This window comes from Carassius auratus, unplaced genomic scaffold (genome assembly GCF_003368295.1).
Source record: "Carassius auratus strain Wakin unplaced genomic scaffold, ASM336829v1 scaf_tig00037076, whole genome shotgun sequence".
Lineage (NCBI taxonomy): Eukaryota > Metazoa > Chordata > Actinopteri > Cypriniformes > Cyprinidae > Carassius > Carassius auratus.
In genome coordinates this window covers 59,618-86,679 of record NW_020526355.1, presented here as the reverse complement: position 1 = coordinate 86,679, position 27,062 = coordinate 59,618, and the positions used below count along the sequence as shown (strand labels likewise).

At 39.8% G+C, this 27,062-nt stretch overlaps 2 protein-coding genes and 1 long non-coding RNA gene across 3 annotated transcripts; 1 reads left to right on the top strand and 2 right to left on the bottom strand.

The window, feature by feature from the left end:
• Window positions 1–1,671: 1,671 nt before the first annotated feature.
• LOC113082889 (uncharacterized) lies at window positions 1,672–3,644 on the bottom strand. The gene is made up of 4 exons (XR_003282973.1): window positions 2,826–3,644; window positions 2,510–2,616; window positions 2,332–2,358; window positions 1,672–1,729 (listed from the first exon to the last, which is right to left on the bottom strand). It is a non-coding gene; the product is annotated as an uncharacterized LOC113082889 (long non-coding RNA).
• A 2,538-nt stretch (window positions 3,645–6,182) lies between these two features.
• On the top strand, window positions 6,183–9,075 carry LOC113082890 (vitelline membrane outer layer protein 1-like). The gene is made up of 5 exons (XM_026254302.1): window positions 6,183–6,523; window positions 7,438–7,562; window positions 7,708–7,821; window positions 8,446–8,627; window positions 8,708–9,075. Exons 1-4 carry the CDS (start codon window positions 6,320–6,322, stop codon window positions 8,624–8,626), a joined length of 624 nt encoding a protein of 207 aa, XP_026110087.1. The 5' UTR covers window positions 6,183–6,319; the 3' UTR covers window position 8,627; window positions 8,708–9,075.
• An 11,691-nt stretch (window positions 9,076–20,766) lies between these two features.
• On the bottom strand, window positions 20,767–22,130 carry LOC113082893 (vitelline membrane outer layer protein 1-like). The gene is made up of 5 exons (XM_026254304.1): window positions 21,874–22,130; window positions 21,578–21,699; window positions 21,302–21,415; window positions 20,934–21,112; window positions 20,767–20,850 (listed from the first exon to the last, which is right to left on the bottom strand). Exons 1-4 carry the CDS (start codon window positions 22,078–22,080, stop codon window positions 20,935–20,937), a joined length of 621 nt encoding a protein of 206 aa, XP_026110089.1. The 5' UTR covers window positions 22,081–22,130; the 3' UTR covers window positions 20,767–20,850; window position 20,934.
• Between the last annotated feature and the right edge of the window lie 4,932 nt (window positions 22,131–27,062).

The following is a 27,062-nucleotide window of genomic DNA, read 5'->3' as shown; positions in this document are numbered from 1 at the left end:
ACACCCTTAATACAAACACTGACTGATTGGCACAAATGCTGCTCATTGCCGGTAAAAGCATGTGCCCTTTGAAACAGCTTCACTTATTTACTTTTTTTTGGTAACACTTTATAATAACTTACATTTCTAAATCATTAACAAACATTTTTGTCATAACAAATCATTTGTTAATATATATTAACATGAAAATATGAGATAATATGCTTGTCGATTATTACTTCTGTACTTATTAAACATTACCATTAAACTTTCAATTCATTGTATACACATTTAATGATTTTAACATGATTTTAATGTTGTAACACTGGTCATTTTATTTTCGTATTTAAAAGTATTAATCTGTTTTCTCTCATTTTGAATTTCTATATTCCAGTTTTTACATTTAAAACATTAATCTCTTAACATTATTTATGCTTTCTTGTGCTAGAAATATAAAGAAAAAATAGTAGAAAGTAGAAAGTGTCACCGCTACGGTGAATGAAACACACAAACAATGCAAATAATCTTTAATAATTTATAAAAGGCAGAACACAGGTCGGACGTGCAGAGTCACATGTAATAGACTGGACCACAAACAGTGAACAGAACACAACTGATATAGTGGAGCAAATAATAATAATTAACTAGACATACCTGAACATAACTAAATTAATCAGACACAGATGGTAAACTAGATCACAGAGTGCATGGGAGAAGAAAACACAACACACAGTCCTTGGGTCTGACAATAAGTGTATAGAACCCTGTTTAATAAGGCCTTTACTTGGCTTAAAAAACTAACTTTTTAAGTTTATGTAAATAAGTTTATCCTTTGTATTTTGACACATATATGGATGTCTCTGGACTAAGCTCTGGTTATCTGCTAGCCCACATCTGCCACGGACTAAAAGTATTTTCATACAACTTGAAACCTCTAAAGTCATAGTAAGTTGCACAAATAAATTAATACACATAGCTACAGAATCAGTGTTTGTCTATATTATTGTTCAAAACAATAGTGTAAAAATGAATGATGGTACAAGTCAATAAACACACTGTAGACCAACACTGACTATTCAGGTCAAATGCTGCTCAGTACCAGTAAAAACATGCTTGATAGTTTATACTTTTTATTTAAAGACAAATTCATATTGTAAAGCAGATTCATTTTAACCCCTTGTGTGGGGTTTTAATTCAACACAATTACACAATTTGTTAAAACACTCCACAGATGTTTACTTTATCCCAGTTACAAGCAATATGAACAGCATATATGGTTGATATTTGCCTTTTATCTTTTTTAGTATCACATTTATGAGTTTAAAGGTGTCATGGGATGTTTTTTCCACAAGTTGATATGATTCTTTAGGGTCTAAAAGGAAAAAGTCTGTAGCATAGTTTGATTAAAATTTCTCAATGGTAGTGTAAAAAAAAAACATCTTTTTAACCTTGTCAATGAGTGTAAGTTGAAAAAATAATTAATAGTATAATTTTTCTTTTGACAAAAAGTCTATACAAGGGTTAAAGGAACAGTTTGTCCAAAAATGGACATCTGCTGTAAATGTGCTCATCCTCAGGCCATCAGAGATGCTGATGAGTTTGTTTCTTCACCAGATTTTGAGAAATGTAATTATCCATCACTTTCTCATCAATGGATGCTCTGCAGTGAATGGGTGCCATCAGAACGAGAGTCTAAACAGCTGATAAAACATCACAATAATCCACAGCACTCCAGTCCATCAGTGAACATCTGGAGAAGACAAAAGATGAAACAAATCCAGCATTAAGATGTTATTAACTTCAAACTGTTGCTTCTGGCTAAAATATGACTCCATAATCCATAATAATGCTTCCTCCAGTGAAAAAAAATGCATCTCTTGTTGTCTAATCATAGGTCAAAATATACCCATTTTGGATATTAACAATACTTAAGATGTGTGTATGAACATGAGTGTGTGTGTGTGTTCTGGGTGTGTCAAACATGAAGCTTAAGAAAAAAAAAAAAAAAAAAAAAAATATATATATATATATATATATATATATATATATATATATATATATATATAAAACCCTGTTAGCTATATGCACATGATTACGCAGTACCTTAGGGTTGTAATCTAAAGCTTTACTAAAAATAGATACTGTACAACAGAAATCAGACCTTCAAGCAAAAAGAAACCAAAATTGTGTAAAGAACATTTGAATATTAATAACCTTTCTGAACTATAAAGTAACTTTTATGCAATGGAAATATGTCATGGATGTTAACGGTTCTTTAAGGTAATTGATAAAATATTTAAAAACAAAAAGAAAATATTTTCATTTTATTTGAATTCCTTACGTTCATCTTACCATTTGATTTCTGTCCACTCACCCCAGCTGAAGAAAAAAACAGGTTTATTACTGAAAATGTTTAGAAAATTAATTTGTCTACTGCTGCTTATGAAGAAGCTGCTCCTAAACCTTAATGTAAAAATTCTTGATAAGCCCAAACCTGCTCAAACTACTATATCTACTCTACAGACCTTACCTTCCTACTTCTGACTGAACTGAGCCTTTGGACGGATCGATGCAGTGAAGGCGAATCCCATTGAGTGCAGTGTTATCATCCCAAATCACACAGAGTGTCTCTTCTACCTTGAAACAACAACACAACATTCCTACATTTGAAAAACCTACAAGCAATCCTTTAAAGTTAACTCTAACCATCCCATAGTAACATTCATCTTCATGTCCTGTAGGGTTAAGCTTGTGCATTTCCCTGGTGATGAGTAATGATCAGTCACCAGCTCACATGTTTAACCACTAAGCCACCACCACATATAAATCTAATAGATTCAACTTACCATGAGACTAAACCCTGCTATGTTTGAGTTTCACTGGACACATTTAGCTTCGATCCTTAATATATGTTGATGTTCCCGTGGACTCAGTGCTCACATGTAACCCATTAATGACTAATAGTAAAGAAATTAAGTAATGCATTGCTGCAGAAAAAGCCTGATGGATTAAAATACTGATTAAATTTAATTCTGCTCACATTAGGAACTGTTTAAAGGAACTGCTGCCTTATTCTCTCAGAGCTGCTTCAGAATACATTTATACGGTTTATCAATGTGGTGATATCCTGGTTCTAGCCAATCAGCAGCTAGCAGCACTGAGTCAACGTCAATGACCTGTATGTGAACACACACATATATAAACATCCGTATGCTTAACCTCTAAATGACCCTGGAAACTGTTTTGCTGAAGTGAAGACTGAAGACAAACCCCAATGATATTATTGTTATCCCATAAAGCATAGGAAAGTGTCCATTGGGAACAAAGTTAACCAACCAATAATAATCATCATGGCACGTGCATTGGAGATTAAACATTAAACAAGTGAATACACATATTTCATTCTTACTGCACTGCAAAACAATATTATTTTGTCCTTGTTTTCCACTACAAATATCTAAACATTCTTTGAACAAAATACATTTACTAGCATTTACTTACATTCATGAGAGAGTTGCATTCAAGCAGATGATGTAGGATGTAAACATAGCGTAACCTCTATGCTAGTCTCACGAGAACCAAGTTTTCTTTGCAGCAAAGAGAAACCAGTGTCCTCTTGACTAATATCGAAATGAGTTGTACCAGTCCAAGTTTTGCACTTCTACTTCGTGACTGGTGTTTTGTTTTGCTCCCATTCAATGCCATTATAAAGCTTGAAAGAGCCAGGAATTATCCCTTTAACCCAGGATTAAGCCATAGTTCAATTATGACAGCTTTTATAAATGTACTATAAAAAAAAAAAAACCTTACTGATGTGCATCTTTAGAAAAGTAAATGACACTTACATTTTTAGGAGATGTCAGGGCAAATTCAAATTTCTTTTAGGTAAATCAACTCAAACATGATTTTTAGTCTAGGACTTAAAATACAAGGTAAGATGTAATAAGATTTATAGGGAAGATTAAAGCCACCTTGAGACTGAACTCGGACACAATTCCCTGTGACCCCACGACCCAAACTGCATCCCATTGTGTTCCATCAACAATGTTATGAAAGATCTGTCAATGCTCCTCTCAGGACATCTTCCTGTGGACTGAACGCTCCCCTGCAGCCCAATAAAGGCTAGCAGTGAAACATGATGGAAATAAAGTGATGCATTGCTACAGCACTGGTCTGATCGATTAAAATACTGATGAAATTAAATCTGTTTGGTTTCTACACCAAAAACTGACTCTGCTGTGGTCGCTCAGCAGAACCTGCCTGTTTCTTTATTGAGCCAATCAGAAAAATACATTAATGTAGTTTATCAATATTTCAGCCAATCGGCAGCCAGGAGCACTGAGCTCACTTCAGTGATCTGTCAACAAACAATCATACCTAAGTGTCCTTGGAAAGTTTTACCCCACGACCCAAACTGCATCCCATTGTGTTCCATCAACAATGTTATGAAAGATCTGTCAATGCTCCTCTCAGGACATCTTCCTGTGGACTGAACGCTCCCCTGCAGCCCAATAAAGGCTAGCAGTGAAAACATGATGGAAATAAAGTGATGCATTGCTACAGCACTGGTCTGATCGATTAAAATACTGATGAAATTAAATCTGTTTGGTTTCTACACCAAAAACTGACTCTGCTGTGGTCGCTCAGCAGAACCTGCCTGTTTCTTTATTGAGCCAATCAGAAAAATACATTAATGTAGTTTATCAATATTTCAGCCAATCGGCAGCCAGGAGCACTGAGCTCACTTCAGTGATCTGTCAACAAACAATCATACCTAAGTGTCCTTGGAAAGTTTTATTTGGTAAAACTCCCATAAAGTGTTCAGTTGCAGCTTTGATTTGGTAATCTTGGAGAGTACAGAGAGAAATGTTAAGCATGTTGAATTTAATTGATTTTTTTTTTTTTTTTTTGCACAAGTTTTATATAAGTTTATAAAAGAAATTCCATACACTTTAGAAAAACTGTCAAGGTTAAAAACACAATAAAGCCCATGGCTTATTTCCATTGCAGTCCTCAATGTTGATATAAAAGTTATGTCTACATGCAGAACAAAGCAACAGTATCTCATAATCATATTATCATAGTGGACATAATTCAACAATTAAACAAATACAAATCACAATTGACAATAAAAGCACAGCTAATTGACATACTAAAGACAATACTTTATTGAACCTTTTCAGTAAGTGCGCGCTGTAAAAACAAGCATTTTGTCCAGTTTCCTCTCTGCTTTGCTGCCTCCAGTTAGCGCAGTGACGTCCGCTGACGCTAGTTCCCTGTGGTTGGCCTTATACAACAATCCATAACACCACTACAGCCTATCTTTGTTGAGTTAGATACCAATATACATCTATAAGGGAATTAAACATTTTCATACCACTTGACTACTGAAATTATAGTCATTTGCATGAAGAAATAAATACACACAGCTGCAAAATCAGTGTTTGTCCATATTATCATTCAAGATGATTATGCAAAACTAGATGATTGTGCAAGCCAATAAACACACTTTAGACAAACACTGAGTAATCAGGTCAAGTGCTGCTTAGTACCGGTAACATGTGCCCATTGCTTAATAGTTTACATTTTTATTATCTTTCATGAAGTTTTAAATACAAACTGATCTTGTAATGTGGATTCTTTTAAATGAATAAAAATTAAACACTAAAAATGTCTTCATCCTCAGGCCGTCTGAGATTAGGATGAGTTTGTTTCTTCATCAGATTTGGAGAAATGTGTCCTTCCATCTCGATGTTCTGCAGTGAATGGGTGCCGTCAGAATTAGAGTCTAAACAGCTGATAAAACATCACAATAATCCACATCTCTCCAGTCCATCACTTAACATCTGGAGAAGACAAAAGATGGAACAAATCCATCTTTAACATTTGCGTCTTGGCAATTATTCTTATTTAATCAAATGCCTGTTTTATTCTCTGTGGTGCAGTTCATGCTTACCATATTATTCACTAAAAATACAAAATCAAACTCAGGTAATGCAACATTTTGGTATTTTACCAAGCAAATCCATTTCCAAGGACATTGGTTAATCATACAGATATTTTGATTGATCATTGTTTGTATTTTTCTGTGTTCAGTCACGTACAGGTTTTTTGACGTGGGCTTTGTGCTCCTGGCTGCTGATTGGCTAGAACCAGGAAACCACAATATTGATAAACCATATAAATGCATTCTGAAGCAGCTATAAAATAATCAAGCAGATTCTGTTGACAGACCACAGTCGGTTCAGAAAGATTTCCTGTCCTGGATTTGAAGAAACTGTTCTTTTGAGCAGAAATTAATTTCATCAGTCTCTTGATCCATCAGGCCAGGTCTGCAGCAATGCATCGCTTCATTTCCATCATGTTTTCACTGCTAGTCATTACTGGGCTGCAGGTGAGCGTTGAGTCCGCAGGAACACGTTCTGAGCGAAGCGTCAGAGATTACAGATCGCTGCTGACCGTGACGAATGGAGGGGGCTGGGGGTCTTGGGGTCAGAGGGAAATGTGTCCAGCTGGAACGTACGCCGCAGGATTCAGTCTAAAGGTAAGCTAAGAATTCAATTAATTAAAGTAGTGTAGAGCTGACACAACTGGCCCAGTGGAAGTATGCAATGGTGGTATTTTCAGTGCACAAAGTGATATAATTTAAGTTAAACTCTAATCAGACTCCATTTCATTATGACTTTGAATTTAGGTTCCCTTACTAAAAAGAAGTATACTTCAAGTTTATTTTATTAAGTATACTTAAGTAAAGTATATTTCTAAGTATACTTTATGCATCAAGTATACAAATATCAGTGTTCTAGTAGTATACTTGTAAGTGTACTGTTTCAGTACTCCTTGGGACTAAACTGGCCCACTTTCTAGTATATAAAAGTATACTTTTAAGTATACTATAAGTATAACAGTAGCAAACTTTGAGTACACAAGTAGTTTACCTCTATGTTTGTAATTGGTACTGCAATTAATCTGCTGAGTCAGATTTCAACGACACACCGGAGTGAGAATTAGTGTTATTTCGGGTGAAACGTGATTACAGATAATGGTTGAATACACTTAAGTCAAAAACTGCATTAGCTGACTTTAATAAAACAACCGAGCATGGTGGATAAAACATTAAACCCAACCAGCTGGGTCAAAATAACCCAGCATGTGTTCTATCCAATATATATCGTACCTAGTGCCTGGTTGCCAAATAAAGTAAGTTGTGTTGTTTTTAACCCAGCATTTTAAAGTGTATGTATTGGATTAGTCCAGGGATTCCCAGCTCTGTTCCTGAAGGCACATCAACAGGAAAAGTCTCTGAACACACTTGATTCAACTCATCAGGTCTTTAGTAGATATCAGAAATGTGTGATGTCGATGTACCTCCAGGAACTCTGGAAACTAAAGTTCAAATTGCTTCTTTTCTGTTTCTAATTTGTCTAAAGTCTTGTTGTTTTTTGTTTTGTTTTTAAGGTGGAAGATCCTATTAATGGGGATGATACTGCACTCAACGGGATTCGCCTTCACTGCATTAACACTATTCAAAGCTCATCACACTTGCATCACAGCTACTCCTCAGTTTCGTCAGATGTAGGCAGGTAATGGGTTCAGTCTAAAGAGTAATAAAGGAGCAGGTTTGCAGTTAGTAAGATTTGTTACATTAAGAGTCAGAGACAAGCTAGCCAAATGTATTTTCTTAAAAATAACGTTTAGTTTGATCAATAAAACCGTTTTTTTCTTCAGCTGGGGTCGGTGGACAGATATCAAATGGTGTCCTTCTGGATTCTTGGCTTCTTTTCAGCTGAGAGTCGAATCTTTTCAAGCAGATGGTGACGATACGGCCGCAAACAACATCCTGTGAGTTTGTGCTGTGCTAAAAATACTTTAACCCAATTTGGTGCTCTTATTCAAAAATGACCTTCAGCAAATTGCTTGTAAATCACTCATTATTATCCTTTATTATTATCACCAAATCATTTTGGAACTGACTGTAGAGCTCCAGACTGTTTTACAATCACATCATTTGTTATGTTGACGTAATAAACTGAGATAATGCGCATCAAAGTTTTGGTGAAAAAACACCAGCGCCGATGGCCACCTGCTTAAAACAGCTTCGGTTGTGGAAGCATGAGGGAGACCGACAATGAAGGAGATGTACAAAGAAAAAAGTGCAGAAAATCAGTAATTAGTTAACATAAACTACTAATGGAAATTGTTTTTTATACAAACTTAAAAGACTTTAGTTGTAACCAAATCAACCAAATCAATAAATCTGTTTGGCTTTACACTAGCGTGTTTTCGTATTATGACAACATCTATTTGCAAAAACAATTCAATAATCGTGATAATACTGTTTACCGTGATAAAAGCTTTAGCATTTTATCACTTGCAAGTTCAAAGAGATTGGTTTGTCATGTATTGTTACTATTGATTGAAACAACATATTTTATCGTAATATTGTCAAATCCAAACCTCTTCTAGGTTCAGATGCAGTCGAGGGTCTTTCCTGAAGGGTGGCGGCACAAACTGGGGCGATTGGGGCACCTGGAGTGACTCATGTGAAGGAAAAGGGATTTGTGGTCTCAAGACACGGATAGAAGCGCCTCAAGGACGAGGAGATGACACCGCTCTCAATGACGTGATCATGTACTGCTGTGATTAAGGTGATGTGAACACAATCAAACTGTTTGGATGATCTCTGTGATGTTAGTGCTCTCTTATCTGAGTTTGGCTTTTCTTTCAGGTGTTACATGGGACGACAACAAGAACAGAAAGATCAGATGGATCATAATTGATCAGCATACTGTTATGAGCTCAAATTAACCATGTGATACAACAGCTAATCAAAAAATGAAGCCTGAGATGTGATCAGGATCTTAACACAAAGCATCACAGTATCTCACTTTTTGTGTCTTATCAGTTCATGCATTACACCATCCACAAACTTCATACTCTACATTAACAGTTAAGCTGTCAGTTCGCTTTTTTCTGAGTGTATAATTATATCCTAACATCTATTAAAAGATCTATTTAACTTGAAATGACTCTAGTTTGTGTCTGTTTAATGTGCTTCTTCTTTGGCCTGATTGAAATCATTAACAATTGAATATTTCTTTGCATCTCATTCATTCATTTTTTTAGTTTTCATGATTGACTAATCAAAAACTGAGAAATGCCTTGTGAAGAACTGGCACATCTCCAACAACTTTCATTCAAGCATCAAAGCATGAGAAGAGTCTTCACAATAAATAATTAAATGATTTCTGTGAACCCACAAATATAAAAATAAAAATCGCATTCAATAAAAACTTTCCAAAAAGGTCCAAGCAATTTTATTTGAAATGAGTTTTTTATGGTGTCCAAAACAGCTGATAAAAACATCCCAATAATCCACAGCACTCCAGTCCATCACATAACGTCTTGAGAAGACGAGATAAATAAATCCATCAAGATGTTTTAAACTAAAATATACATAATCCATAATAACACTCCGGTTGTCGGATTTTGATGTGAGAGACAACAGGAGATGCACTTTTTCACTGGAGGTAATTTTATTATGAATTATGGACTAGGATTTTAGTTAAAAATGTCCCTCGCATACACCTTTCTAACACAAATCATGTCTTACAAAAGTTAAATCAATACATTGTTTTCTGTGGAAGAGTGCACAGGATGATTTTCACATCATTTTGTAGCAAAAACTTTATCTATAAGTCTATCACATCAAGTTCTCAAATGTCTTGTGAACAAATGTTCTGTATGTGTTTTATGGCTTTATTTCAGTGACTTTAACATTAGTTTAACATTAGTTTTTCACTAACCATGTATAAACACTGTTTTCTCAAAACCCAAACAGATATATTCATGCTGATCACATATTATTGTATCCCAGTTTGTGCAGATTACAGTGTTGTCAGACTTTAGTCATAAATATGTTTTAAAAAAAGATATGTTTACACACACAAGGAATTTGACTTGACTAGACAGCCAGCTGCTCAGCCTCCTGTATGTAAGCAGGCTTGTCTCCATCCTCAATGAGGCCGATGGCTGTAGTGTCATCTGCAAACTTTAGGAACTTGACAGAGGGGTCCTTTAAAGTGCAGTCATTCGTGTAGAGAGACAAAAGCAATGGGGAGAGAACACATCCCTGGGGGGTGCCAGTACTGATGGTGATAGTCCTGGATGTGAGTTTGCCCAGCCTTACTAGCTGCGGCATGTCTGTCAGAAAGCTGATGAATCCACTGACAGATGGAGGTGGGCACGGAGAGCTGTGTGAGTTTGTCTGAGAGAAGGTGAGGCATGATGGTATTAAAGGCGAAACTCTGTGAGCTCATCTAGATCGGTGGCTGCAACTTCAAAAACACTTCAATCATTGAGGTCAAAACAAGCTTGTAAATCACTCTCTACTTCATTAGTCCATCTTTTAACAGTCCTTCACTCAGATTTAGCTGATTTCAGTTTCTGCCTGTAGGTCGGTATAAGATGAACCACACAGTGATCAGACAGCCCCAAAGCTGCCCTTGGGACAGAGTGATATAGATCTTTTCTAGTCGTGTAACAGCGATCCAATATTTTACTGTCTCTGGCGGGACACGTAATGTGCTGATTGTATTTTGGCAGTTCACGGGACAGATTTGATTTGTTTAAATCTCCAAGAATGATTCAAATAGAGTCTGAGTACCTTTGCTCCATTTTAGTTATTTGTTCGGCCAGCTGTTGCATCGCAGTAGAGGTCTTCACAGTGCACCCGAGACGGGTGTACGGGTTCGGGTCTATATTTTAAATCATCAGCCGGGTCGGGTCCAAATCTATTACCTCGGGTCGCGGGTCTGTTTAACATTGTGTGTAATACCCGTGCGAATGCCGATCGGAGTCATCGGACTCGGAGAACATCCGGCCGTTATCAAAGACTGCTTGTGTTTTTTGTAACTTGCAACTTGTAAAATTAGGAAAAGAAAAGAGTGAGCCAAAAACAGTGATATCTCTCTCTCTCTCGCTCGCAGACTCAAGAGTTGATACAAGTGCACACACGGTAATGCTTGCAGACTTGACACACTCATGTTTAATATATTTCAAATCAGCAACACAATCTGAGGTGAACTGTCACATGAATGTTTTCTATTACGCTCAAATTGCGTTAAGGCATTTTAGGTTGATAAAGCTAGCACGCATGTGCAGTCATGTTTCTATGGCAAGCAGTGAGGGACACTTCGACCGCCAAACCGCGTTTTACATTTTCTCCCATTTTTATAATATTATAAATGAACCGTTTAATCTTAAAGTTTTAGTGGTTCAGATTCATACTCGATGCTGAGCAGAGAGCACAGACAGAGATCAGATGATAGTAAATAAATAATGTCAGCGGCAATGGCATTGCACGAGCGATCGTTATTATAGTTCAAAAGGCAAACAGTGTAAGTTATTATGCGCATTAACTCGAGTCAGAATGTACATGTGCACAGTAGCATATGTCATCCGTCACCGTGACATCAAGTGGACTTTTGAAGCTGAAATAATGAGTGGATTCAGCTTGGACTTGGAATAACGAGAGGAATAACATGAATAACTTTCTTGACGCAGGATTGTAATGCATCACAGGCAGTCAGGTACAAGGAAGAGAGACCACGGCTCTTTAAATTAAGTAAGACAAAAAGCTGTGTTCTTCGCAACAGGTTTATTGACTTGTAATAGCAATTTAACGTGGAATATGTGAACGTCGGGTCCAGTCGGGTCTGTGTCTTCCGGGTCCAGATTTCAAGTAATATACGGGTCCGTATATTACTTGAAATCTGTAGGCATTTCTCGGATCTACACGGGTCCGGGTCCAGCTTTTGAAATAATAGACGGGTCCGGGTCGGTTCGGTGTAGTACATTACGGGTCTCTGTCGGGTTCGGGCAAGAATTTTTGGACCCGTGAAGACCACTACATCGCAGCACTCATGCACATATCCGAAGGCACGTACACATTCACGAGAATGAAAGAGGAAAAGTTTACAGTTTATGATGAGTGACTTCAAGTTAGGACAGCATACATTTTTCAGCATTGTTGCATCTGAACAACAACATTCGTTGATGTAGAAACACAATCCACCACCTCTCGTTTTCCCAGTTAACTCCACGATGTGATACGCTCTGAACGGCTGGTAGCCCGGCAGATAGAGCGCGTTGTCCAGAATGGCTTTTCTCAGCCAGGTTTCAGTGAAGCACAGTGGAGCAGAGTTTGAAAAGTCCTTATTGGTGCAGGTGAGGAGAAGTTGTTCATCCGTTTTGTTAGGAAGGGAATGGACATTTGCAATATGAATGCTTGGAAGTGCAGTCCGAAAGCCGCACGTGCAGAGCTTCAGCAGGGCACCGGCGCGTTTCCCTCTTCTGCAGCTGTACACAACAAAGCTGTACCTCGGACTAGAATGTTCAACAAAATGTCTGAATAATCAAAAACACTGAAAAAAATGTGTCTGGAATTTGTTGCTTAATGTTAAGGAGTTTGTCTCTGGTAAAACGTATAGAAGAATGACAAAACACAGAACAAACAAAAAACATCGGAAGGATTGTGGAGCTCAGCGTCGTTTCTGCCATTTTGCGGCACCACATTGTTGTTTATTATTATCATCATCAGGGCTGTAGCTGGGGTTTGCGGGGCCCCGGTGCACAATTAGAAATTGTGTATTTTGTATCTTCGTTCTATTTATTTATTTGTGCTATTTACACAATGTTTACGTTTTTCAAGTTTGTTTGTGTCCAGGTACAGAAAACAAATAGTTAAATGTGAAATAACACTGCATTGTGTTTTTTTCTCAACCATTCAAAAAGTGAAACTTGTATATTTTATTCATTCATTACACAGAAGGATATATTTCAAATGTTCATTTCTTTTAATTTTGATGATTATAACTGACAACTATGGAAAATCTCAAATTAAGAAGGGTCAACAGGGACCCGACTCGACTCTGGAGGGTCCACTGTGGCTGATATCTTGTGCAGTGGCACTGTGTTGGCGGCCGCCTTGTGCGGTGGCGCTGGGTTGGCGTCCATCGTGTCTGGAGAGACGGGTGTTGTCAGTGTATCCCATTGAGGACGATGGTGTAGGTAACTGCTGAACCCCCAAAAGCCCAGGATCTCCAGCCCCTTCATCTCCCACTCAGGCACAGGGTCATCCAGGCAGGCGTTCAATAAGTCTTTAAGTGCATCATCATTATACCCCAGCCCTACTGCCGTTGTCCAAAAAATCTGAGCCAAACCACCCACCTCACTTCCCTTTTGACGGAGGATTGTTAGGTTCAAGAGCCCCCCCTCCTCTCCTCCATGCTGACTGGGGAACGGATACGAAATCCCACACCGCTGGATCTGGCCATGATGGAGTCCTTCTGTAATGAACGTACACACAACAGAGAGATCAAGAACACGAAACACGAAAAACACTAGGGAACACGAGAAAGCAGGGTGACATAAAACAAGGACTCCATGAAACTCATAGAAACAAACAGGTTATATATGGACAGGAGAAAACAATGAAAGTGGGAACAGCTGCGTGCAATTAGCAGGTGTGCAATTAACAGTGATGAATGGGAGAAAAGCTTGTAGGAAATGTAGTGCCTGCAGTGGGGTGACTCTATGGGGAAGTGAGACCACTAGTGGACACCCAGAGATACACAGACCAGACACTGTGGCAACAATAAATCAGTTCCAAAAATAAATACAGTCTGAAAGAGAATAAAGAAACCCAGATTTGGTGATAATAAAGCAAAATTTACGAGTTATTTTTAAAAGACAATGATTTTTAGCACATCAAAAGCACATGCTAACTTTGTCATCGCCAGCTCCAAAGAGGGGTTTGGGCTCTCAGCTAAAAAGCAGGCAAGAATCCAGAAGGATACCATTTGATAAAAACGGTTTTATTGATCAAATCAATCATTATTTTCAAGAAAATTAATTTGTCTAGTTTATGAAGAAACTGTCTCTGTATCTTAATGTAACAATTCCTAATTAGATTAGATTAGATTCAACTTTATTGTCACTGCACATGTAGGTACAAGGCAACGAAATGCAGTTAGCATCTGACCATAAGTGCAGTAAGCAGTAAGTACAGAATATACAAGGTCTATAATATGTACAATAACTATACAGATAAGTATTATGGACTTATCTGTATAGTTATTATGGACATAATTTACAGATATTAAATACTATTAGCATGATATACAGATAGGTGTACTATGAACATACTATACAGATGGATTATGTAAAAGTGTATGTACACTATAGGCAGAACTATGAACATAATTTACAGTATTGCAATGGACAGTAAAGTGCATCTAAAATATTTCAGTGTGCAAATGGATTATACAGTGTTCCTGGATGAACAGACAGTAGTGCAAGTAATAACAAGTTACTGTTTTTTGCTTGTTGTGAATAAATAAATAAATAAATAAATAAATCAGAGTGTTGAAGAGGGGGAGGAGTCTATGTGTGTGGTGTGGGGGGTGTTGAGGGGTGTCAGAGGGCAGAGTTCAGCAAGGAGACAGCTTTAGGGAAAAAGCTGTTCCTGAATCTTGTGTTCCTTGTCCGGAGGCTCCTGAAACGCCTACCGGAAGGCAGGAGGTTAAACAGTCTATGGTCAGGGTGAGAGGAGTCCTTGAGAATGCTGCGAGCTCGACATAGACAGCGTTTCATCTGGATTTCCTCAAAAGCAGGAAGTGGTGTCCCTGTGATGCGCTGGGCAGTTTTCACCACCCTCTGCAGTGCTTTGCGGTCAACCACTGAACAGTTCCCATACCAGACTGTGATGCAACTGGTCAGGATGCTCTCAATCGCACACCGGTAAAAGTTCACCAGGATGGATGAAGACAGCTGGTTCTTCTTCAGTGTCCTGAGGAAGAAAAGGCGCTGGTGAGCCTTCTTGACCAGGCTGGAGGTGTTTGTGGCCCAGGACAGTTCCTCTGAGATGGTGGTTCCCAGGAACTTGAAGCTGGAGACACGTTCAACAACCATCCCGTTAACCCTCAATTGGTCCTTGGGGTCTATATGACCCCAATCGACTTTTAATTAGTTAAAAAAAAGGGTTCCCTTCATCTCAGAGGATAAATTTGTGACTTTCCAGGTTATTGTCAGCGCACCATGTGGCCAGGTGCTGTACCTCTTCCCTGTAGGCAGTCTCATCGTTGTCACTGATGAGGCCAATCACCGTGGTGTCATCTGCAAACTTAATGATGGAGTTGGATCCATGCACAGGCTTGCAGTCGTGGGTGTAAAGGGAGTAAGGAAAGGGCTCAGCACACAGCCCTGTGGTACGCCAGTGTTAAGTGTGATGGTGGTGGAGTGGGTGTGGCCTGACCGCACAATCTGAGGCCTGTTGGTCAGAAAGTCCATAATCCAGTTGCAGAGGGAGGTGTTAATGTCCAGGTCTCCAAGTTTTGTGGTCAGCTTGGAGGGAATGACGGTGTTAAATGCTGAACTGAAGTCAACAAACAACATCCTAACATACGTGTAGTTATTGTCCAGGTGTGTGAGTGCAGAGTACAGCACTGTGCATACTGCATCCTCTGTGCTCCTATTTCTGCGGTAGGCAAATTGGTGTGGGTCCAGTGTGGGTGGGAGGCACACACAAAGACACTTACACACACACACACACACACACACAGAAAGGACACTTACACACACACACACCACACACACACAGAAAGAGAGAGAGAGAGAGAGAGGCATACATGCTCCCTCTCCCTTCTAACTCACACTCACTCACAAAATGTGTTATGGACATGATTATTTTATTTGTTTTACACCATTGTATTTCACATATTTTTTGGTTAGTTTGGTATTGCTTTTATGTTCAGTGTTCAGAATGTGATTTGTAAAAAAAAAAAAAAATTGTTGTAGGGCCTATACTTTTTCTCCTGTTTATTTCTGGGATATTGCTGTTGTTTATTTACACTTTTTTTTATTTTGTTTACATTCTAAAGTTATTTTATTTTTATTTTTTTATGCATTTGAATCATTCAAATGTTCAATAATATGCAACTACAGTCTGACTCAGGGGTTTGTCCTTTAGGTGTGACCTAGGTGCCATTTATGAACAGTTGGTCACATCCAGTAAAATGAATGGCTTTCATATGGGCCCTTCTGCTGGTCAAAGCAAGTTATTGCTTAAATACTAATCTCCTTAGTTTTTTCACTAACCTCCAGATGGTAGCATTCTACACATAACACCTAGATCTATATCCAGAAACAGTTTAAATTAAATTTAGATAATAATTTAAGTGATTTTTTCATTAAAAAATGATATTTCACATGCAAGCTAATGGTGTAGTTGTGGATTTGTGTGGTAAATGGGTACAAAAGTACTTTAAATCTCCCAAAACACATCATTAATGCATAGTTGAGGAGTTAACAAAAAAAATGATATATTATTTGTATTATTGAAAATGTATATTTTTTCTACAATTATGCTTTCAATTTTGGGGTCATATTGACCCCAAAGACCAGATTGGTAAACAGGAAATGAGGACCTTATGAGGGTTAATGTGGATGGGGTCATGCGTGCTTCCTTTCTTCTTCCTGAAGTCCACAATGAGCTCCTTTCTCTTATTGGTGTTAAGGAGAAGGTTATTGTCAGCGCACCATGTGGCCAGGTGCTGTACCTCTTCCCTGCAGGCAGACTCATCGTTGTCACTGATGAGGCCAATCACCGTGGTGTCATCTGCAAACTTAATGATGGAGTTGGATCCATGCACAGGCTTGCAGTCGTGGGTGTAAAGGGAGTAAAGGAAAGGGCTCAGTACACAGCCCTGTGGTACGCCAGTGTTAAGTGTGATGGTGGTGGAGTGGGTGTGGCCTGACCGCACAATCTGAGGCCTGTTGGTCAGAAAGTCCATAATCCAGTTGCAGAGGGAGGTGTTAATGTCCAGGTTTCCAAGTTTTGTGGTCAGCTTGGAGGGAATGACGGTGTTAAATGCTGAACTGAAGTCAACAAACAACATCCTAACATACGTGTAGTTATTGTCCAGGTGTGTGAGTGCAGAGTACAGCACTGTGCATACTGCATCCTCTGTGCTCCTATTTCTGCGGTAGGCAAATTGGTGTGGGTCCAGTGTGGGTGGGAGGCAGTCTTTGAGATGTGCTAGGACCAGTCGCTCGAAGCACTTCATAATGATGGGTGTGAGTGCTACGGGGCGATAGTCATTCAGGCACGTTGGGGAGTAGTGTTTCGGTACTGGCACAATGGATGTGGACTTAAAACATGTTGGCACAGTTGCTTGGGTGAGGGACAGGTTGAAAATGTCTGTGAAGACCCCTGCAAGCTGCTCTGCACATGCCCTAAGCACACGTCCAGGAATGCCATCAGGGCCAGCAGCCTTGCGTGCTAATAACTGCAAACCTGCTACTTAATTACTCTTTAGACTCTTTAGCTCATTACCTGCCTACATCTGAGTGAACTAAGGCATTGTTTGACAAGCCTTTACTATTCTTTTTAACGCAGTGAAGGCAAATCCCCAAAAAACATAGCTTTGGTCCACCTTAAAAACAAAACAATACAACACTAAGTCAAATTTGAAAGAGAACAGGAGTAAACTCCAACCTCCACTGTTCCTGGAGGTACACCAACATCACAAATTGTTGATGGCTTATTTCTTGAGTTCATCTTTTCCTAAGGGTTTTAACCTTCAACCTTCATTCACCAGTCTATAGTTTAAATCATCAAACCACCCCCGTACTACTGTAATTAAGTAAATTCTCAGTTTACCTTAAGACTAAACCCTGCGGCATACGTTCCAGTTGGACACTTTACCCCATGACCCCCAGCTCTCTCCATTAGGCACGGTCAGCTCAAATTTATAATGTTTGTTGAAGCTTCATTCATTCACACTCACCAACATTTTTGGTCAGATCAAGCATCTGTCTGACATTTTACAGTCCTCACAAATGTATATGGGAATAGTTGTTACTCTTGTTAGTTCACTTGTTGACACATTGAATGGATACAGAGAGAGAGCTCTGTCTTCAATTAAATTTGGGACAACACAATGACTCTCGCTGAGCAATGCAGTGTCAATGTTGTATATATCAGGTCACACCAAGGATTGAAGGGTATTACATTTCTACACCAATAGCTGAGAGACAGATCAGCACAGATAAAGAATCATTTAGGACAGGCTCCTTTTTTTCAATTGTTGATGTACTTTTCTCTGAGATTAACAGAACGTTTTTTACAGAGTTGTGTCATAATGGAAGGGATAAAAGTATTGAATCCTGGAAGTCCCACGTTTTATGAGAAAGATGTATTGTTTCTGTTTGCCTCACAATGCAACTGTAGCATGGAGAATCTAGAATACAAAATTCCACAACAAAACAAGTTCTTGAAAGGAAGAAAACCAGCGGTGCGGAAATGCCATCCAATTTAGTTGACCACACACTCTTTCTTAAGCAGAATAGGGAGGATTTCCATGAGAAGTCCTCACAGACTTATTTAACTGGTCTTTGAGGGAATGCACTGTCCCTCAAAGTTTTAAGTCCGCTGTCATAATTCCTGTGCCCCAAAAACCCATCATAAGTTGTCTGAATGACTACCGACCTGTAGCACTAACATCTGTTATAATGAAAATCTTTGAGAGAATAGTATGTAAACATCTGTCCAGTGTGGTCAGGCTCGATCCCTTCCAATTTGCATACAGGGCAAACAGGTCTGTTGTGGACGCTGTATCCTTATGTCTCCATTCCATTCTACAGAATCTGGAGGCCCCAAGCAACTATGCAAAGATCCTTTTTATAGATCATAGCTCGGCTTTTAATACAATCCTACCCAGCAAACCTTTTCTGAAACTTCAACAAATGGGGGTCCATAATTCCTTATGTCACTGGGTCTTGGATTTTCTGGTGCAGAGAACCCAAGTGGTCAAAATAGATAATAACATCTCCAATGTTAAGTACATTAACACTGGAGCCCCACAGGGGTTTCTCTTGTCACCTCTTTTATATTTGTTATACACAAATCACACATTCTGTTAAAATGTTTAAATTTGCAAATTATACAACAGTAATGGGGCTCATTTCTGGGGATTATGATGTTGCCTATAGAAAAGAGGTCTTCTCACTGATTGAATGGTGTTCCAACCACAACTTAGAGCTAAATGTCTCCAAAACTAAGGAGCTAGTGGTTGACTTCCACAGAAGGGGGAAGTTGTCCCTGCCCTTGCACATCAATGGGGGGTGGTGGAGCGGCTGCAAAGTTTTAGGTGTTTAGGTACAACGATATCATCTTTTAAAATGGGATGGTAATATAACCAACATTACCAAAAAAGCCCATCAGAGGATATTTTTCCCTTCGTCAGCTGAAGATATTTGGGGTAGCCTGTAAAGGTATGTTGCAGTTCTACCGGTTTGCCATTGAGCGTGTCCTTACTTTTTCTGTTACTGTCTTGTATGGCAACTCTACTGTCCAGCAGAGGTTGCAGCTAGAAAAATCATTGGCTGCAAACTCTCCTCCATCTGTGAGATCTACGAGGCCCGTATTCATCAGAAAGGCCTAAAGATCCTACAAGATGATGCTCACCCTGCCAACTCCCTTCTCTCCATACTTCCATCAGGGAGAAGGATGAGAGCTATTAAGACAAAAACCTCTCACTTCCTCAATAGCACACACTGCAGAGCCATCAAATTTCTAAACAGCTCTCAAATCCTGAATCAGTCCTTTATGAAAAAAGGTTCTCTTAATGAATCTGCATAATTTGCATTTTTATATGTTTTTTTATATAAAATTACATACCTTATTTGTATGGCAATAAAGTATTGATTCCTGAATCCTGAATCCTAACCATTAAAAATGTCTTATAGAAGCAGGCACAAAATAATTGTTAAACCGAGTGAATCAACATTTGGGAATGCTATACCTTCTACCTGAAGGCAGAAGCACGTACTCAGGGATTGGCAATCCGGACAATCTGAGAAAGTCCGATTTTTTTTATTGTATAGAGAGATTGCCATACCAAGCTTGGATCCCATGCCTGATTAGACTCTAGAACAGCATGGTAAAACACAGTCATGATTTTATAATTGACACCATAAAGGCGGAGTCTCCTCAAAAAGTTTAATCTTTGTTGAAGTTTGGCACATAACTTGTCAACATGAATCTGTTGTCAATATGGATGGCTAGGTACTTGTAGGAACACACTTGTTTATGTTTGCAAAAAGTCACAGCAATAGAAGAATAAAGCTGTATTGATAAGTTTGTGGCCTAATAAAGCAAGAATATGTGTAAGCTCTGTTAAAATGATAATTTTCTTTGTATTAATGTATTTTGTTTTAGACATGGCCTGTCCTGTGATCTTGTACATATAAAAGTATGAAAAAATAATTGTACTGTAAAGTGTTTTTTGACTAAATATTGTCCCTTTTTTGGTTTTGTACATATATTTGCTCATGTATAATTATTTAAAAGACCTAAAGAGTAAGTAATTAATTGCTTATTTAAATCATATTATTACATTAGCCAGAAACAAAAGAAAATATGTATAACATACATTAAGTGGAATTTTAATTATTTTATTTTTTACTTGTTTATTTTGGTGTGCCACCCCAAGATTTACTGTGGCCTCATCTAGCAAGACCTATTAAAATCTTCTGGGGGCGCCACTGATTATGCCCTCAGGAAAAAAGCAGGTTTACAGCTTTACAGTTAATGTAGAGTATGGAGTTTGTGGATGGTGTAATGCATGAACTGATAAGACACAATAAGTGAGAAACTGTCAGCCTCTGCTTTGTGCGTAGGTCCTGATCACATCTCAGGTTTTATTTTTGATTAGCTGTTGCATTACATGGTTAAATTGAGCTCATAACAGTATGCTGATCAATTATGATCCATCTGATCTTCTTGCTGATCTTCTTGTCTTCTAACACCTGAAAGAAAAGCCAAACTCAGATAAACTAGATCTTCCAAACAGTGTTGCTCTGATCCGAGTGTTTGATTGTGTTCACATCACCTTAATCACAGCAGAACATGGTCATGTCATTGAGAGCGGTGTCATCTCCTCGTCCTTGAGGCGGTTCAATCCGTGTCTTGAGACCACAAATCCCTTTTCCTCCACATTGTTGACTCCAGGAGCCCCAGTCGCCCCAGTTTGTGCCGCCACCCTGTAAATACCCTTCACTGCATCTGAATCTGTAAAAACAATGGATGTAACAACATTATGATAAAATATGTTGTTTCATCAATACTAACAAAACAAGGCAAACCAATCTCTTGAAACTTGCAATTTGACCAGAGGCATACAATCAATCAGTTCCAAAAAAAAAAAAAAACACAATCAAGTTAAAGTATTTTTAGCACATCACAAAAGCACAAACTCACATGATGTTGTTTGCGGCCGTATCGTCACCATCTCCTTGAGAGCGTTCGACTCTCAGCTGAAACGCAGTCAAGAATCCAGAAGGACACCATTTGATATCTGTCCATTGACCCCAGCTGAAGAAAAAAAAAACAGTTTTATTGATCAAACCAAATGTTATTTTCAAGAACATTAATTTTTCTAGCTTATGAAGAAACTAACTCTTATCATCACAGCTCTTAATAACTGCAAACCTGCTACTTTACTCTTTAGAACCATTACTCCTAATGAATCATTACCTGCCTACGTCTGACTGAACTGTGGAGTAGCTGCGAAACGAGTTTGATGAGGCTTTAGACGCAATGCAGTGAAGACGGATCCCATTGAGTGCAGTGTCATCACCATCAATAGGTGCTTCCACCTTAAAAATAAAACACAACAACAACGCTAGGACATATTTGAAAGAGAAAAGGAGTAATCTGAACTCCAATCTCCAGAGTTAATTTATATAAGGGTTTGAACCTTCAGTCACCAGCACCAACAGAGTCAAAAATTAAACAAACACCAAACTACTGTAAGTCAATTCTTAGCTTACCTTTAGACTGAATCCTGCGGCGTACGTTCCGGCTGGACACATTTCCCTCTGACCCCAAGACCCCCAGCCCCCTCCATTCGGCACAGTCAGCTCCAATTTATAATTTCTGTCGATGCTTCGCTCAACACGTTTTTCTCCAGTCTGAATGCTCACCTGCAGCCCAGTAATGAGTAGCAGTGAAAACATCATAAAAATGAAGTGATGCATTGCTGCAGACCTGGCCTGATGGATCAAGATACTGATGAAATTAATTAATGGATCAAGCAGACACAGAGAATGCACTACCATAAAATTCTCAACTTTATAAAGGAAGACGGCTCATATTTATACAACACAGATTCATACAACAACATACAGGATGCCCTTGGCATCCAATCAAACTAATCAGAGTAAAAAAATACCCTATATGGCTATTAAGAAATGTAACAACAAAAATGTGTGTATGAACATATGAGTGTGTGTGTGTGTGTTCTGGGTTTGTGTTCTTGGTTGCTCTTATCATACAGGTGCAAATGGTGTCTGAGGTCTATTTCTCATTTTGTCTAGTTGTGACCATGATGTGCACATAATGAAAGACAGTTACACAAGAGCAGTCAAACGTGAAGCTTAAGAAATAAGAAAAACTATATAAGAAATGTCAGCGTTTATTCAAATTATTGTTCCAGTCAATGATCAAGACAATAATGCAAAACCAATTTAACTAAATTCAACTTTGACTAAATTTAACTTGAATATTAAAATCAATCACCTGCATGTAAACACTGTCACGGATCCAGCCAACCAAGCATCATCAGACCCTACAGCTCAACCTTCCCGTTCCTGCTCACCTGAGTATTAAGTCAATGCACCTGCTTTTGACCAATCAAGACATGCATATAAACCCGCACTTACAGACACTTAACTGTCTGGTCTCGTCTATCGCGTGTGTGTGTAAGACTTACCCGACTCCCGATCTCCAGTCCGCAGATCACCTTCATCATCATCGTCTTCTTCGTCGTCATCAGCTGTTGGTCAGTGGCCTATGATTCTCTTCCTCCCTGAAGGACGCCAGGACTTGTGTTTTGGAAGTTAAGTCTCTCGGATGCTGGGCATTCATGTCATTTCACCTCTGCTGTGTTTTCCCTGAGTGTTATCTCTTCATTAAAATTCAGTGAACTCTGATCTTGTCTCCTGTGCTTCAGTGGTGTGTGACAGAAGACCAGACCTATTTACGATGGATATGGCCCCCGGTTTTTTGACCACATCACAAATCGATCCATTTGCCGAGCTCGTAAAACAGCTCCATGGCCTTACCAGCGTCATTAAGTGGCGTGGCGGATAATTGCAGCAGCTTTTTACTTCAATGCACCCTATTGTTTGAGATGCAACCTCAGAGCTTCTCAACAGATAGGGCCAAGATCGCATGATGATATGATGATAGCTTTGGGTTGGAGAATCTGATCCAGCGATCTATCCGTTTAGCCCAGAGGCTAGCAGCCTGTGATCTGGAATCACCTGCGCCTCCTACTTCATCAGCCCTATCTTCCCCAGTGCCATATCCTCCAGCATCAGCCATCGAACCGATGCAGGTTGACTCCTTCCATCTCTCATCTGCTGAACGTCAAAGACATATGTCTCTACTGTGGAGCAGAGGGTCATCTTATGTCTGAATGCCCCATTCGTCCACCTCCTCCAGCGGTGAGTAGCCTGATCTCTAGGGCTGAAGTTGCATCATTAGTCTACTTTCCTGTATCAGTGATCTCTGCCACAAATTCCATTTCAGCGAAGGCCCTCAATGACAACTTCATTTCCAGAAACCTCGTCAACCAGTTCCACATCCCACAAATCCCTTGCCAGAAGATGAATGTACACTCCATCCTGGGGAAACCTCTCAGAAAAGGTATTATTTCTCACTGAACACCATCCCTTACCCTACGCATTGGAATAACCCATTGTGAAAGGATCTCCTTGCTGGTGCTGGATGGATCAACTGCTGATATCATCCTGGGACGCCCTTGGCTTAAGCAGCATAACCCTCACCTTTCCTGGACTACTGGTGACATCCTCTCTTGGAGTGGCTCCTGTTTTAAAAGTTGTCTACAACTCCCTACTAGACCCTCTCTCATGACTAAATCAACCCAGTTACACCTCCAGGCCACAACCATTGAGATTCCCGGAGGTCAGCATGATATAGCAGTCCCAGAAGAGTATAGGACATTCCAAGATGTATTTAGTAAAAAACTAGCCACCCGTTTTCCACCAAATAGACCATGGGACTGCGCCATTGAACTGCTGCCTGGAGCAACCCTACCTAAAGGAAGAGTGTATCCCCTAACTATCCCAGAACAGAAGAGTATGTAGAAGAGGCTCTTCGTCAGGGTTACATCCGCCCTTCTACATACCCTGCCTCTTTCAGTTTCTTCTTTGTAGCCAAGAAAGATGGAGACTTAAGACCATGCATTAACTATCAGGCCCTCAACAAGCAGACCATACTGTTCAAATATCCCCTTCTACTGGTACCAGTGACACTAGAGATGTTGAGAGGGGCTTCCATCTTCATCAAGTTAGACCTGCGCGGTGCATACAACCTCATCCTGATACGGAGGGGGGATGAACGGAAGACTGCCTTCATCACACCATCAGGGCACTATGAATACTGGGTCATGCCATATGGGCTAGCCAACTCACCCTCCGTATTCCAGGCTTTCATGAATAAGGTGTTCCGGGACTACCTCTGTCGGTGTGTGAACATCACGGGCAGCCAACGAACCCTCTCGCTCATCCGCAACCGATATTGGTGGCCTGGCATGTCTGGAAAAATCAAACGCTTTGTTCAAGGATGTTCCACCTGTGCCATCTCCAGCATACCGCACCATCTTCCCGAGGGGAAGTTACTTCCACTGCTTATTCCTCGCCGACCCTGGTCACACCTAGGAGTGGATTTCATTTCAGATCTGCCCAACTCTAACTCCTACACTTGTGTTCCTGTTGTGGTAGATTGTTTCTCGAAGGCCTGTCGCCTTATTCCACTGAAAAGACTGAAAATCAGCCATGGAGACTGCTGAAGCCCTATTCAACCAGGTATTCCGGAACTATGGCTACCCAAAGACATAATCTCGGACCGAGGACCTCAGTTTATTCCCAGAGTTTGGAAGGCCTTCTTCTGTCTCCTAGGTGTATCAGTAAACCTAACATCTGGCTACCATCCACAATCAAATGGTCAGAGTGAAAGAAAGATACGGGAGATCAGACGTTTCCTGAGATCGTACTGCCATGGCCACCAATAACTTGGAGCCAGCATCTTCTCTGGGCCGAGTATGCTCAAAACTCTCTCTGCCAGTCCACCACAGGACTAACACCATTCCAATGCATGCTTGGCTTCCAGCCACCTCTGTTCCTCTGGACAGGAGAGCCCTCTGAGGTCCCAGCAGTCAACTATCAGTTTCAGGAAAGCGAGAGGGTCTGGGACTCTGCACATGTCCATCTGCAAGGGGCAGTTAGGAGGCACAAGAACCAGGCAGGCGTTCACAGAGCAGTAACACCTACTTACCTCCCTGTTCAGAAGGTCTGGCTCTCTACTAGGCACATACGCCTCCGGCTGCCCTGCTGCAAGCTGAGTCCCAAGTACATAGGACCATTCACAATTTTAAAGCAGATCAATCCTGTCACTTATCATCTAAAATTACCCCCAAATTGCAGGATTTCTCCTACCTTCCATGTATCTCTGGTAAAACCTCAATGACCTTCTCTTCTCCCTTCTCCCACAGGGTCTGACGTGGCTGAGGTACCTCCTCCTCCTCCAATCGAACTGGAGGAAGACCCCATCTACGCTGTATGTGCCATCCTGGATTCACGGCGACGAGGAGGCCAACTGGAATATCTCATTAACTGGGAGAGTTTCAGTCCTGAAGAAAGGTCCTGGATTCCGCATGAGGATGTTCTAGACCCCGCCTTACTCCAGGAGTTGCATATCAATCATCCCGATCGTCCAACACCCAGAGGGAGAGGCCATCCTCGTCGCCACCATCAGCGGGCTTCAGGGGCTGCCCGTGGAGGAGGGGGTACTGTCACGGATCAAGCGAACCAAGCAGCATCAGACCCTACAGCTCAACCTTCCCGTTCCTGCTCACCTGAGTATTAAGTCATTGCACCTGCCACTGACCAATCAAGACATGCATATAAACCCGCACTCACAGACACCTAACTGTCTGGTCTCATCTATCGCTTTGTCGTCATCAGCCGTTGGTCAGTGTCCTACAAATCTCTTCCTCCCTGGAGTACACTAGGACTTGTGTTTTGGAAGTTAAGTCTCTCGGATGCTGGGCATTCATGTCTTTTGACTTCTGCTGTGTTTTCCCTGAGTGTTATCTCTTCATCAAAATTCAGTGAACTCTCATCTTGTCTCCAGTGCTTCAGTGGTGTGTGACAAACACACTTTAGATATACAAACACTGAGTGAGTGTAGAAAATCAGATCAATCAGATTTGATATTGTATTTAAATTTTTTTATGTTTCGTGAGGTTTTGAAAAAAAATGGATACTGTAAAACCCTTAAGCAAAACGAAAACAACATTTTAATACTCAAAAGAAATATCTGCACTATAAAGGAACTTTTATGTAATGGGAATATTTTTATAGATGTTAGTGGTTCATTATGGAATCATTAATGCCAACAAAGAACCTTTAATATGAAGCTTGTAGTAAACAATTGTCTTGGGAAGTGGGAACTAAATGTCTTTTTTCAACTTGAGCACTATACCGTCTCAAATAATTGTTTATTACACAGAGACTGTGCCAATATCACATCACTTGGCCATTGAGTGTAGTTTGGGCTCCTCCTGAGTGCATCTTATTAATTAATGTTGTCAGTATATTAAGTCTTCAATAATGCATGGTCAGAACGTTTTTCTCCAGTCTGAATGCTCACCTGCAGCCCAGTAATGACTACCAGTGAAAACATCATGAAAATGAAGTGATGCATTGCTGCAGACCTGGCCTGATGGATCAAGATACTGATGAAATTAATTAATGGATCAAGCAGACACAGACAGTGCACTACCATAAAATTCTCAACTTTCAACTTTCTCAAAATGTTCTTGGCATCTAGTCAAACTAATCAGAGGTAAAAACATTACCTATGTGGATATTAAGAAATATGACAACAAAGATGTGTGTATGAAAAAATGAGTGTGTGTGTGTGTTCTGGGTGC